Source organism: Gobius niger (genome assembly GCF_951799975.1).
Source record: "Gobius niger genome assembly, chromosome: 20".
Taxonomy (NCBI): domain Eukaryota; kingdom Metazoa; phylum Chordata; class Actinopteri; order Gobiiformes; family Gobiidae; genus Gobius; species Gobius niger.
In genome coordinates this window covers 18,011,197-18,026,089 of record NC_136871.1, presented here as the reverse complement: position 1 = coordinate 18,026,089, position 14,893 = coordinate 18,011,197, and the positions used below count along the sequence as shown (strand labels likewise).

At 40.9% G+C, this 14,893-nt stretch overlaps 1 protein-coding gene across 2 annotated transcripts in view; it reads right to left on the bottom strand.

The window, feature by feature from the left end:
• Positions 1 to 739: 739 nt before the first annotated feature.
• Positions 740 to 14,893, bottom strand: part of grm7 (glutamate metabotropic receptor 7) — a 197,320-nt gene continuing 183,166 nt past the window's right edge. Inside the window, exons 9-11 of one of the 2 annotated variants that reach the window (XM_079578333.1) lie at positions 9,732 to 9,978; positions 9,110 to 9,132; positions 740 to 1,962 (exon numbers count right to left, since the gene is read on the bottom strand). In XM_079578333.1, the coding sequence (XP_079434459.1) occupies positions 9,128 to 9,132; positions 9,732 to 9,978 (252 nt within the window). In that variant the 3' untranslated portion in view covers positions 740 to 1,962; positions 9,110 to 9,127. The remainder of the gene's footprint in view (positions 1,963 to 9,109; positions 9,133 to 9,731; positions 9,979 to 14,893) is intronic. The other variant, XM_079578332.1, reaches the window with a different exon arrangement.

Sequence of the window (14,893 nt, the reverse complement as noted above, 5' to 3'; positions counted from 1 at the left end):
GGAGACAAATGGTGCAGTGTGGATTCACCAACAACAGCTGGAAATGGAAAAGGCCCTCTAAACGCCTGCTTTTGGCCTTGCAGTCATGGCTGAGAATCTGATTCTGTACTTTTATTTATTGTGCATGAGCTGGAATCTGTGGTCCCATTCTCAATATACATAGTTTAAACCCTGCATTTTGTTAGATGTTTCCACAAACCAAGGGCAGGTGGAGTTTCTTAGAATATGCAGTGTTCTGACAATTCAATGACTGTATGTGCTCAGGTTCAGTTTAGTGAGTATATGAGGGTTGTAGGAACCGATAACGTAATGATGGCTGATAACGTAATAGATTTGACCAGTTGCAAAATGTAATAAGCTGATAATGTAATAACAGGCCAATGACGTGATAGCACTGTTGAGCCCATAACGTAATAACGATTGGATGGAAGATAATGTAATAAGTTATTACATAAAAATAATGTATGAATCTGGCTTTATTTTCAAAAACGTAAACATTGTCTGGTTGTGCAGTTTTGTCTAAAATATAAGATGACCTTTATTGTATTTTTCATCAACTTTTGTGGTGCATGATGGAGTAAGTGGTTCCTACAAAAGAGCATTGCTGTAATAATAGGAACAATGAATCAGAACAGGGGCGTGGTTATATTAATTTGAAACTGTAAAAAGTAAGATAAGTAAACATAAAACATAAAAGCAGATCAGTGTTGCACTTTTCCAATCCGTATAGGCCGTCGACTAAATAAGGTAAACAGTGAAGTATTCGATATTAGCATCTAGTCGAAGATAAAGCTACTTCGTCTTGATCAACCTTTATATGTATAGATTTCATTTTTCAACCACAACTACCAGTATAAATATAATTTAGCTACTACTTGCTCTAAAATTGGTTGCCTGGGCACTTTGGTGTATTTTTACAAAAAGCCCTTTCAAAATATATTAATACTCTGGCTTGGGATTTATGTTTTTTGTGCCTGTTCCAAGCTGAGAGATGGCTGTTTAATTCTGTGTCTGTTCTTGCAGCCTCTTGGGCCAACCCCAATTGTGGGTTTGTAAAAACAAAAAATAACTCTGGACTCCTGTAGTTGTGCAGACACATTAGCATTTATGAGGAGATTGTGCTACAAAATATCTTTGTGCCATGAAAACTATTAAGTAGAGAATCATATTCGCCACAGCAGCATGAGCAACGACCAAGAAAGCTCAAAGCGAAGAATATGGCTTCAATAAACAAAAGTAAAAAAAAAAAGAACAATGTGCTTTCAAGATGCAAAGTGTAGGTTGCCTCACAGTTGAAACAAAAGAAACGCAACAACTGAAGTACAGGCCAACATTAAGGTCATAAAGAACACACACCGGTGAAGAAATGTCAGGAAACACTCGGTTTGAAAGTACATTTTGAGACAAGTCGGGTTCTGTAAGGAGCCAACAGCGTGCATGTCAGTGGTGGGCTGGGGCGACTGGCTGGGGGAGACATCTTCAGTGAGATCACCAAACCTTTTCGTCACCTTAGCCAACAACCACAAACCCCGCAAACCAACCGCAGGCTCGAGACAGGTCCACGAATGCGTCGCCCCCAAAATATCCTCTTCATTTCACAAACTCGATCTTGCTCACACATTTCTTTTTCTCGCGCTCACTTTTCTGAAAAGTGGCATCCAACCGGGAAATGTTCCACCTGCTCGACTTTGAATGTCCCACGATCCTCAGCTTTGGCGGGCTGCTGCTGCTGCTGCTGTGGCCACTACCCACACCTCTTTACAAGTCAGTAGTGGGTTCATGACGTGAACACAATGTAACCAAAGAAACGGTAACGCCTGGAAAGAAAGATAGGTCCATTTTCTGGCACAGGAGGCACACCAACCACCACTCCATCCTTTCGCTTCGTCCAGCCTTTTCTGATGAGGAATGCTTAGATCACAATGTCGTTGTAGCTCACATACTTCTTCTTTGCAGCTGGGCCTATAGGGAGAAAAAGCAAACAGATTTATTCAGTCCTGGTAGTTCGTTTTCAAGTGTTGCTAAATGCTTGTTGTAGTGAAATGAGTGTTAGTGATGAATGCAGATTGAAGTTCAGAATTTACTTGAACAGGGTTTTTTTTTATTATTTGAAGTAGATAATAATCATCCGGAGGAGATTACAGTCCTCACTTAACGCCATCTACTGGTGCAATTGTCGGGGAGTACCTCATTCAACCCCTCTTCAAAGCGTCTGAACTCGGCCTTTGATGTGCTGAATTCTTGAATTATGAACTCTCAAGACAAGCTGAGGGCACTTGAACATTGCATTCCCACAACTGAGTGACAGTTTAGACTTATTAAAGGCATGTTGTTATTTTTACATAAAGAAATCCGAGGTGGGAGAAACTTGGGTTTTATTCAAGATCATTCAAAAATAATTAAATGTTTTGTCAAGCATTTTTAAGGCCGGTAAAAAACAGAAAACAATGCAATCAATATGTTTGTTTAGCGTCTCCAATCTCGCTTTTGAGCGCGCATAGCAAACCAGTCACAAAACCAGTACTTTGACTGCAGTACGCAATGATATTGAAGTTCCAGGTGACAGATCGGTGGGTGAACGTGCAACATAATGTGTTATTGTCACTACTAAGAGGAGTAGAGTTGTGTTTTTTTATGCTCGCATTGCTGGCAACACGATTTACACGATGCATTCCATACAGAGAGAGACAATCAAGTACTGCTCATTAGAGATAGTAGATTTCCCTTTGAACAAATCGGACGGACCGAAACCAAAGGAGGTGCAGAGAAGCAAGAAATCCAACGTTAAAAACCAACAATTCAAAATGGCACTGGGCTGCTCCTAGCCATTTTGGTGCCCTTGCCAGAAATATGTGGTATAGTCAAGTAAACACTCTCGAAACTAAATCAAAAGTAATTTCAGAAATGAATTAATTCAGTTTAGATGTAATGGTTTTACGGTAAGTGTCCCCCAGATACTAACTTTCTTTGTGCCACCCATGCAGCATCTTCAGCCTTCACTCCTTTCTGTGCCTTCTTTCTCATCATTCAGTGCAGCACAGGCTCCGGTGAACACTACAGGCAGCTAGATTTTTGTCAATGCATCTGAACTAACTATATTGGATGAATTTATTACATTTTGTCTGTTGTAACAACGGGGAGACTTTGTATTGGATCATTGGCTGCTTTTGCACCAATTTCTGTATCTCAGCAATCTGAGGAAATACAAGGGCGTTTTTGGTCAATTAAAGACTGTTCTGCAGCTTTAGAATTGACAATAAAGACCAAAGTTAACGGTGCTCATGCTCTGCCTGTGACTTTTACCAATGGGTGTGCTGCCTGTCTAGGTGCTGCTTGTAAATCCTGCCTCTTAAACACGTTTTGTCTCAAGACAAAGAGCGCACAACCAGTCCCAATCAGTTTAGGAATGATTCAATAAAAAAACAGAGCATCTTCCCTGTTTAACTGCATTCATAATAAAGTTGAGCCAGTTCAATTGAAGTTACTTTGTGCTGCAAGCTGGGTTGTCGTGAGATGTGACTTTTTGGTATCACGTAGGCTCTAATCCATCTTGAAAGGTTGGACTGCTTGTCCGGGCTCAGATCCACGATGTGTTTTGGACCCATCATGTAGCGTAGTGTAAATAGCCAAAAAACAGCAAGCACTTTTCCATCCATCCATTTTCTTCCACTTTATCCGGGGCTGGGTCATGGATGCTGCATCTGCTTTGATGCCCAGACTTCCCTATCTACTCACCGCACCGAAGGCATACGGATATGACCCTCTTGTTCACTGGGGTGGATTCCAACATATGGCGGCTGAGCTGGGGGGCATTAAGCAAACCAACACCAGCCTCTCCCCATGGGCAATGCCAGAAAAGTAGAGTGTCCAAGTGAGGTGAGCCTGACTAGCCGTTACCTCTCAGCCTGCTGGACAAGCTCGGGCTCCCAGTGAGGTACCGTTCCACGACAGCCAGATGCTGAGCGCATGGTCTGGGCCATCAAGGCACCTGCCCTTGACTGTCGCCCAGTCCTCTCTCCACCCAACTCCTACAGCTCCTTCTGCGAGTGGTGAATCCACAGGAGAGTGAGTACACAGAAGGGTGGACTGAGCCTGGCCAGTCCCGTGGGCAAACCAGGCACTGCATACGAGCCCCAACCCTTGGCCTGGCTCCAGTGGGGGTCCTTGATATCAAACTATTCAAAAGGGTTTATGGAACTGGTCTTAGTGTGGTCCATCACCTAGGCCTTTTTCCAACCTCACCATGATAAGATGACCGTTCAAAGGGAATAGCACTTTTATTAATGTTAATTAAAAACACTAAGATTACAAAAAACACAAGCTATGCTGCTAACACAAGTTAGCAGCAAGCAACATGTTTAGAACTGAATATTTCATTGCTTTTGTGCTTAGTTGTTACTTTTGAAACAAGTTGTGACTGACTAAAACAAGCACATGATCCAGTAAGCAGCAAATATCACCTCAAAAGTTCATCCTTTTCCCCAGTTTACAATAGATTTCCAGATTAATATTACTGTGCTACTGAAAATATATTATCAAGTATTATCAAGCTGATTATATGACTACTTCATTGCACACACATAATGAGGATATAGGAAGTAGCGGCACTGAAACAGTTCTTTTCTACTTCTGTGCTTTTGGAGCTGTACCAGACTGTTTCTGTATAGAATGCATGGTTGAACGCTGAATACAATTTTAGCTTAATGTGTTTGAGTTTACATCCTGTGTGCACATGGCTGTGCATGACCCATGCTAATAAGCCTCGGGCGATAATAACGTCGCTCTGGAGGCAGTGTAATGAGCTGAAAGAAGATTTAGGCTATTAGGAACAACAGATTAGGCCTAATGTCATGTCTTACCCCCTTCCTTCTGGAGGTGGAGTTTGCAGACCAGAGTCTTCTTAAATGAGAGGCAAAATATAATTTCAAAACAACCCAACCCAGATGACCATTGACCATTTACTATGATGGATCTTACACAACCAACTTGTACGGTTTTAGTATTTCTTCCACCTTTTCGGACAATGTAAGGTCATCTTATTATTGAGAGGTCATAACTCAAACCAAGAAGCATATGCAGTGAAGGTGCCAAATAGCCCACCTACGCCCTTGTGTTACGTGCAATGGTAAAGTGAAAGGCACTGGAGTTTTAATCAGATGTGATCAGTGGTCATCCTTTAGTTATTGCCACTGCCCCTATCTCCTCCTTGCAGCAATGCACTCCCACACCGGCTATGACCACCACTTGCCCTCTCTAAGTTCACCCAATGACAAATGAGTTCAAGCCACAAACCCGTCATTAATCATGCCAAGGAGATAAAACCCAAAATGGCACGGTATTCATAAGTGTCACTGGAACATGTGCAGAAATTCTATGGAGAATGCCATCAATTATAGTTAAGATACATTTTGGGCAAGATGAAAGAAATACCGGTACAAAAAAAATGAAGAAATTATTTCAAACCCATTCTCCCAAGTTTTAAATGTGGGTGAATGTAACATTTGAATTTAAAGACTGCTGAGAAATCGTTTAGGTATGATATGGAGGCACCACTTCTTTGTGAGAGAAGCCACATGAGTTTCAAGGGGTGTCGATGTCTTTGTTGTATAAGAAATGCACTACCGGAGGAAGGTACAGTGGCCCTATACTAGGTGAATCACGGAGACTTGGCCTTTGAAGAGAAGCCAAATCCAAAATAACAGCTCAAGATAGAAGTCTTTGTTGTGATGAAAGTGGTGAGGAGAGAGGGGTGCGGTGAGCCACAAATGAAGCCTTAAGTGACCAGCGTGGTGAAAGTCAGGCAGCTGTGTGGGGAGGGAAGTGCAGAGTGAGAGAGCGAGATTATTACTTGTACCAGTACCTTCTTCAGGTCAGGGTCATCGGCAAATTTTTACTTTATTCATTTTAGAAGCATTAGAAACATCTTCATTCATACTTTAGTAACACTTTGGAGCTAGGTGTATTTCTAGTTTGGACATTTTGTTGATCTGATTTCTTATATCTACTGTAGCCTTTGTAGAATAATGTTTTCATTTCTAAGATTTTTGTTCCCTTAACTTATATGGAAGATTTTTGTGTCATCAAAATGTGAATTTTAAATGTATGAAATTTATCCTTTGAATCTTTTTAACATTGACATCATTTTTTCAGTCACTTAATATTCACTGCTCATTTCAAGGGTTCTAAATTGACAATGTGAGTGTCAAATTTGCAGTAGAAAAAAATTCAAATGGGAAAATGCACCCTTAAAATACTCAATATTTAAAGAATCAAGCCCTTTGACGCAACAGTAGAAATTTGCAGTGAAAAAATTCACACAAAACATCCACATCAAGGCATGAGCAATCGATCCTGGATGACTGCGAGCTGAGACGCAGGATGTTTCCTATTGGTGTGTGTGTCTTTAGCGGGCGGGACTTATAGATGAGGAAAAAGGAGCTGACGAGTCAATTTCAAGAATTTTGATTGGTCCCTTGCACCTCTGATGAACCAGAATTTATCTCGACTCACTCTGGATCGATTGCTCAGGCCTTGGAGTCCAGGATGTTCTGTGTGAATTTTTCGCTGCAAATTTCACTCTCTGAATTTCTACTGTTGAATTTAAGGGCTTGATTTTTTTAACATTTAACATTTAAGGGTGAATTTAGACTGTTGAATTGAAATATTTAAAAAAAACAATGCAGTGTATATTTTCAATTTGAATTTTTCATTTATTTGAAACACTGTCAGTGTTAAAAAAAAAAAAAAAAATTCAAAGCAGGAAATTCACAGACATTAAAGGAATAGGCCACCGTTTTTACATACTAAAATATGTTCTTAGCTCACTTTAGTCGAGTTAATATATCCCCGTCTGGTCTTTGTCCGTGCGCTCTGTCACGCAAACGGAGCACATACGCAGCCTCTCCCACATGTCATATAGCTCCGAAAAAGCTCACGATAGAAGCTACCAAGCTCTTCCACGTGTTCCCTATTTAAATAAAGTTACGTGAAGTGTTTTCATGCAAAGTATATTTACACAGAAATGTAACATGTCAATTTTATAAGCAAATAAAAAGGGGGACTATATTGTGAGGCGTAATGATACGAGGAGCAAAACGTCCGCGCAGTAACTCCTAAAGGTTATTGACGGAAGTGAGCGGGGGAAGTCTTGAGGAGTTACTGCGCGGACGTTTTGCTCCTCGTATCATTACGCCTCACAATATAGTCCCCCTTTTTATTTGCTTATAAAATTGACATGTTACATTTCTGTGTAAATATACTTCGCATGAAAACACTTCACGTAACTTTATTTAAATAGAGAACACGTGGAAGAGCTTGGTAGCTTCTATCGTGAGCTTTTTCGGAGCTATGTGACATGTGGGAGAGGCTGCGTATGTGCTCCGTTTGCCTGGCAGAGCGCACGGATAAAGACCAGACGGGGATATATTAACACGTCTAAAGTGAGGTAAGAACATATCTTAGTATGTAAAAACGGTGGCCTATTCCTTTAAAAATTCACATTCTGATGACACAAAACATCGTCCATAAACATATGTGTGAAACAGTATCTGATCTGTACTGGCATGCCATTTTTACAAACAGTAATTTGTTTGTCAATTTATTATGTATTATGTATTTTATTTTCAATTTAGATCGGAGCAGCAAACTACCCAATACAATGCAAAATCACAGGCACAATACATTTTATTAGATATGAAAAATAACTCCTTGAAAAATAAAAAAAGGATACCACAGTTGCTAACTATAGCGCTGGTAATTTTTCAAGTTTTTAAAGCATGCTGGCAATCAAAGTAAACTGATGAATACATCTATCAAACCAACAACAAACCAACAGAGAATTTCAAACCTGGCATGCTATAGATTATATATATTGTCAGTGATTTGTTGATTGGCATTACCATGTGTTCATACCGTTCACCAGTTGAAATTGATAATTGTAGTAGCGAGAAGGCAGGAAGGAGAGCAGGGAGTAATAGCAATAAACCTGAGCAACTGAGTGGACTGGAGGAGGGGAGAGTACCAGGTCTGACCCAGTCCGACAGATGGCTGTAGAGGTCCTCAGGGAGCCATGACGGAGCTGCTGCCTGCCAACGCGGCTGCATTACAGCTCTGTGGCTTCCAGCATGGACTCACTCAGAATAGCAAACCAAACGTGCCATGGGCCTGGAGTCCCTGCCACGCTAAACACACTGGCAACACTCCCCAAAGTGCAATAAAAACTAGGTTGATTGATGAGGGAGGATTCTCAATGTCCACTGAGGGACAGCTCAAGAAACACATTCACCGTCCCTCAGCATCACAAAGTACCAACATTTGGTCACAAGTCCATCTGTCCCACAACTCACATAGAGCTTTAGGCTGAATTTCTACATCCATCTGCATTCAGGTGTATATGGTAAAGGCAGGTATTGTAAAACAAATTTGGATTTGTAAACTCTTCACCCCCCACCTGGTGTTTTTTTTTTTTCATTTAAATTTAAATTTGGAGTAATATGAAGGAATTTTTTTTTAAATTTGTTTCATCCATCTTCTTTAGCTTTTTGCCCTTGAAGTCTAAGGGTGTCTGGCGCCTTTTCCAGAGGCCTTGGGCAATACTGCTGTGGCAAACGTTGCCAGGTAGGGGTATCTGCAAAGAACCTCTCTATATACAGTATATTTACACTATTTCCACCCACAACTTACTTCCCCTGACTATTTGTTTATATGGCAATCACCTTGGCTTGTATGTCAGTGCAATACAAATGTTGACATGTGGGACAAAAATGATTTACAACGTCTTTTTGTTTGCTTTGTTTTCCTTCTAAGCTTTTTATAGTCAAAGGAAATCCATGGGTTCAAATACACAGATTGAGTCTCAGAAAAAAAACAAAATACAAGTACATAATAAAAAGTCAAATCTCGCTCCCTCCTTGTGTAAAAGTTATGAGTGAAGTGAATGATGGCGATAAAGAGCTGTGGATAAACCCGCTCTCCTCACACTGTCAGACTGAAGCGTTTTACCCATAAATCTCTCTGTTTCCTTATGGCCAGGCTCCCTCCCCATCTCCACAATATAGTATATGGATCAAGGTCAAGGTAAAGTAGAAGTAGAAGATGAATTTGCTCTTACCTCAGATAAATTATGAAATTAGCCTGTTAGGGGGAGAAAAACATGATTTGGTAAGTTTCCCTATAGGGAATCTCACTAAGACATGGCAATTTGTCAAAGCCATGTAATATCAGATTTCAACAATGGATTTGGAGCTTATATAGAACATAGGACATATAGGACATAGCCCCAATTGAGATATGCACAAGCTAATTTGTATAGAGTGACCAGATAATAATGGGTTGAAAGTGTGATAATCTAAACATAAATATTGCTATGAAGATATTTTTTTCAGTTTTTTTTTCAGTCGTTTATCATCAAGTAAGAATGTATTACTCAACTAAGCAAGCATACTGTTATTAGCTTTGAGGAATTCAGATGACAGAAGTCAGGAAGTCACGGACATTTCGTATGAATATCTGTTATCTTCTTTCTTTTAACCACAGGTACTGCAACACGATTGTCACTGACATTGGACTGAAATATCACATTTCCAGATTCAAAAGCAGTGCCTCTGGTCAGACTATGCAAATGTCTTCCAAGATACTCTCAAATACATTGGCCTGTTGTATTACCCAGGATCTATTGAGGTAGTCAACATTACATCAACACACAGAGTAACCTAATGTGCTTTGCTACTTACTGGTGGGATCGACGTTCTCGCACAGCTCGGTCTTGGCCTCTCCGTTGGGCCGGTCGCTCGTCTTGTGCGACAGTCTCGTGGACATGGTGGCGGCCGTGACCACGGCTTTGAAGGAACGCTTCCTCTTCTGCACGTTCAGCTCCGGGTGGAAGATGATGACGTAGACTTTAGGCATGTACAGCATCCCCAAGGCTACGGACGCACTCAGGTTCATGGAGATGGTCAGTGTGGTGGTTTGGATGTACAGCTAGGGGTGAGAGACAAGAAAAGATGGTTCGTCATTGCTACTAATACTAACTCTATCTCTCTATCTGTGCATCTATCCATTTATCCATCCATCTATCCATCTATCCATTTATCCATCCATCCATCCATCCATCCATCCATCCATCCATCCATTTATTGTGACTAATATTATTATTTTTCATCCTACACCTATAGCCCAGAACACCGGCAGACAGCTGGACCACTGCATTAATGTTTTATGTGCTGTGAATATTGCAATTGCATCAGATGCCGTGGCCCTGTGAACCCAATAGCAGGCTAATATGAGTCGGGTGATTGCATAAAGAGGCCCAGGCGGTGCTGTAATGGTCTGGCCCTTTTCACAGTGACTTTCTTCCAGCTCTGTCCCACAGTCTTTATGTGTTATGGCTGCTATGTGTTTGCACTGTGATATTTCATTTACAGTCAGGACATTTGGACCAGTGCGTGGCAGATGTGAGAAATAGAGTGCGGATCGGGCTGATTTTTTCTGTCCGAGCCCGGCCCTCGTCCGACAGAGCAGTGATCAAATCCGAACCGAGTCCGACAGGCATTAAGATATTTGTGTCCGAGTCCGACCGAGCCCGACACATTTAAAATCACAATATTTCCATAAGCCTAATGACACAGTAGGATACGATATTGTTTGTGTGGAAAAAGTCAGATTTTATCCATCAAAAGGCATTCGGAACGTCAACACAGATGAGCGGAGCACGCACGGCCACACGCACGCACGTACGCGGAGCAACAGTTTTACCTGTGCGGTCACTACACGTGTTTCGTTGTCACAGCAGTTCACAACTTCTTAAAAGCATTACTGCGTGCGCACTGCGCAGTGCATAAGCGGGTTTAAATGCCGCATCTTCTATTTATTTATTTATTTATTTAGTTTTTTGACAAATGAATGCTTGCTATGCATGAAATGAAACAGACCCATTTTATTTTCATTTTTTATTATCGTGCTGATGTGTCCGAGTCCGACCCGAGCCCGAAAATAAGTTCTAAATATTTGTCCGAGTCCGACCGAGCCCGTCGGGTTCCGACGGGTCCCGTCGGACGTCGGACGGGTTGCAGCACTCTAGTGAGAAAGAAGGAGATCATGAACGTACTCAGGCTTTATATACAGAACGTGCAAGAATGTCCTGTCCCCACACCTCACTTAAACTTTCAGAATTTAAGAACATTAAGTAAACTAACGATAATACTAACTGAATGAACATATTTTCAGAATCTAAAATTTGCATTGCACACATGCAAATTATATAGGGCTCTTTCAAACTATCAATTAACTAATCCAGTGGTTCTCAACCTTTTGGAGCCGCGACCCCCATTACAACAGTTAAAGGGGTTCGTGACCCCCCGCCCGGGTCACACCGTGAGGAATCGGATCATTAGCCTACATAATTCTTAAAAAACAAAGAAAAAAACAAATGGCTAAAATAAAATTAATCAAATTACGAACATATAATGGCACTCTGGTAAAATAGCACACACAAGCAACAATAAAATATTACATTATATGCTAAAAAAGTAGGTTTATTTTATTTCCATGATCTGGCGACCCCCCAAATTTGTCTCGCGACCCCCTTGGGGGTCCCGACCCCCAGGTTGAGAAACACTGAACTAATCCACCAAGTGCCTACAGTGACTTAAATGACAGGCAAAAAATATGATTCCGCATTTTCTATTTGTTCTGAACATGCAGAACACAATCTAAGAACAGTTTGGTCAATAAGGACTACATTGAAGTAATTTTCTTTGAAATACCATCTTTGCTACTAATTTTCCAGGGTAAATTGCACCTACCATATTTTCTGGACAATAAGTCACACTTTTTTTCCTTGTTTGGCTGGGGGTGTGTCTTATACTCCGGAGCGACTAATATGTGATCTTTTTTTTCTTGAATTAATTCAAATATATAATTTCACATGCCACTAGAGGGCACTGCAGGCTAATCGAGCAGCAGAAAGAAAGTGAAGGACCGGTGAAAAGCGGAGGTTACTCTTACCGCAATGAGGAAAACAAAAAAAGTTATAATCACGGGCTAAAAGCTAGATGGCCACAGCTAGAGGAACAAGTTAAAAAATGACAGCTTGAAAAACGTGCTGCCGGGAGAGGCTTGTCAACGGTGCAGTCACGCCTCCGTGACTTGGCTGGTGTGTCTCATACTCCGGAGCGACACATAGTCCGGAAAATACGGTAAGTCACATTTTACTCAAGTGTCTTTGAAGCATAAGTCGCTCTCTAGTTTCTTCTTGGGTAAAAGTAGCTCGCCGGGTTAAAAAGGTTGGAGACCCCGGATCAAAAGTATACTGTAAATGTCTTGCACGCACTGTACTGCTTGACACCATTCCTTTTTTGAATCCTTTTTTTAAGCCATGGAAGTTGGAGGTAAACTGTTAGCTGAAGTCCAAACTCATTTCTAGCTTTCACAGTACCTTCCACATATCAATTGTTCAAATCAGGTGACTTGGTGTATGTAGGTTTTGTGAATTAGTTCATCAGTTTCATTTAGATCTATTTAGATATTTACAAATGTATTGCAATTTTCTCCGCCCCCCACCCTATCGCAGAAAAAAACACTCCAGAAGAGGTAACGAATGCTCCACCAACCAGCCGTTCATCCGACCAATAATTTACTGTTTCGATTTTAATCTCTCATCCATCAGTCCATCCATATACAGCAAGTACTACCACATTCTCTCAAGCAATAACCGGTCTTGTCTTTTCTACTTGCTCAGCTAAATCTGGAACAAGCTCTCTCATTGTCCAGGCCTTAACAACTGGAGCCCAAGCATGGAAAAAAGTCAATTGATTTATGACAAGAAAACTCCAAAGCTGGCCAACACAACTGCTAGAAAACCAATTATCCTTGACATAAGCTCGACTAAGCACTATATAATTGGTGTACGGTGGATATAGAAAAGTATTGATTTGCTTCCTAGCTTGTAAGAAAGTGAGCATTTCTAATATCTCTCCAAATGTCAAGCTGTTTATATGCTCATTGTCAGTGATCAGCATAGACAAAACAACACCTCCTTCAGTGGCATACAGAGAGATCCGCCAGAATGAGCTCGACATCAGCCTGAGTAATGAAGTCGAAAGAAAATGGAAATTGGGTCTGGGTATCTCTGATTTGTTAGCAGCTGTTTGCACCGCCGCCTCATAGGAATCAGTGAGATGTGATAAGATGGCTCTCGGTGATGAGATGACAAGGCAGATATGGCAATTGCACAGACAGTACCACAGCGTTATTTTAGAGATTAGGTCACTGTAGTCTTTTTTTCTTATTTCAACACAAAGTTACCAAAGGGTCTTGATGTAGAAGATCAGGCAGGAAATGATAGGTGTGGTATATACGAAAATCTTGGTCAGCGCCTCTCAGAATTAGCAGAAAGTCATGTCCTTTGTTAAAACAGCAGTAGCTTGTGAATTCCTTTTTCAATGAGGAGAAATGATACAGAATACAGAATAAAACAGGAATGACGGTGGCACTTTGTGAGTAAATATTTGAAACAGTCACATTAAAGCAGAACTAAGTAACTAGTAAATACTACGCTGACAGAAAAGACAAAGGGAGAGAGGGATACTGTACATCCACTTACACAATGGAGATCATTATTTTCACTCAAACTTGGCTGTAAATTCGGTTTAAGTGGCGCTAGCCCGCAGTTAGCTTTGCCTGTTAGCCTATTAGCTTGTTCTTCGTGATAAGTTTTGCAGGGAAAGTTGCACGTGTGGTTTTCTGGCCAAAGACACAAGGGGGAGATGAAAGACCATCCCATTAACACTTGTATTACCCCCAGAGGGACTAAGAAAAGGATTTATCAACATCAACAAGTTACTTAGTACTGCTTTAAAATGAGGGAAGTGACTGAACAGATTCTGGAGATTTGACTCTATTTATATACTGCAGCTGTAATGCCATAATAGCGGAGGGGAGATGGAGTTAATTTCTATGAATGGCTTGAATGGTGATTGGGTGAAAGAAATAGATGAGAGCAAGATATGAGATATGGGGCCTTAAGGGAATAGGCCACCATTTTTACATACTGAGATATGTTCTTACGTTAGCTTAGACAAGTTGATGCGTAATTGTCTGGTCTTCGTGTGTAGTAATACCTTTAGGAGCACTTCCTAAGGTCCTAAGGTATTATTACGCCTTACAATATAGTACCCCTTTTTATCCGCTTAGAAAATCGATTTTGTTTAATTTTGTGCAACCAGACTTGGATCATGTAACTTTTCACGTAACTGTATTTAAATAAGGAAAACATGGAAGAGCTTGGTAGCTTCTAACTTCACCCCCAGTTTGGAGCTTTTGTCTACGTGCGTGACTGAGCGCACGCACAAACACCAGACAGATACACATCAACTCGTCTAAGCTAAGGTAAGAACATATCTCAATATGGAAAAACGGTGGCCTGTTTCTTTAAGCCCTGAAAGCCACTCCATCTACTGCATAGACAAGGACATAATGTTGGAGCAAATGTTGTCTATGAGCTTCATGCATACTGCTTCTTGCAAACTCTCAGACCATATTTCACTTCAACATGCAACTGAGAATGTTCTTTGATTTACATGCATTATAAAGTCTGATAACGTGTAAAAATAAACCAAATCTATATCTTGGTAGTCCTTGTTTTTTGTTTTTTTTCCTATATTTGCACATACATTTGACTTAGTTCCAAATAATAAAGAGTAGTTAAGCCAACAAATGACACGGTCAGATAATTGGTATTACCTCACATCTTTTGTTTGAAGAATTTCAGTATCAAATTGCCGCAGTGGGGATGTGGGGCGTGGGCATCTACACAGTCCATTAATTAGACTCCCTGGGCTTGCCAACGAGGCGGAGCAATACTACCCAAGCAGTGACAGACAGAATGCAGCGTGGG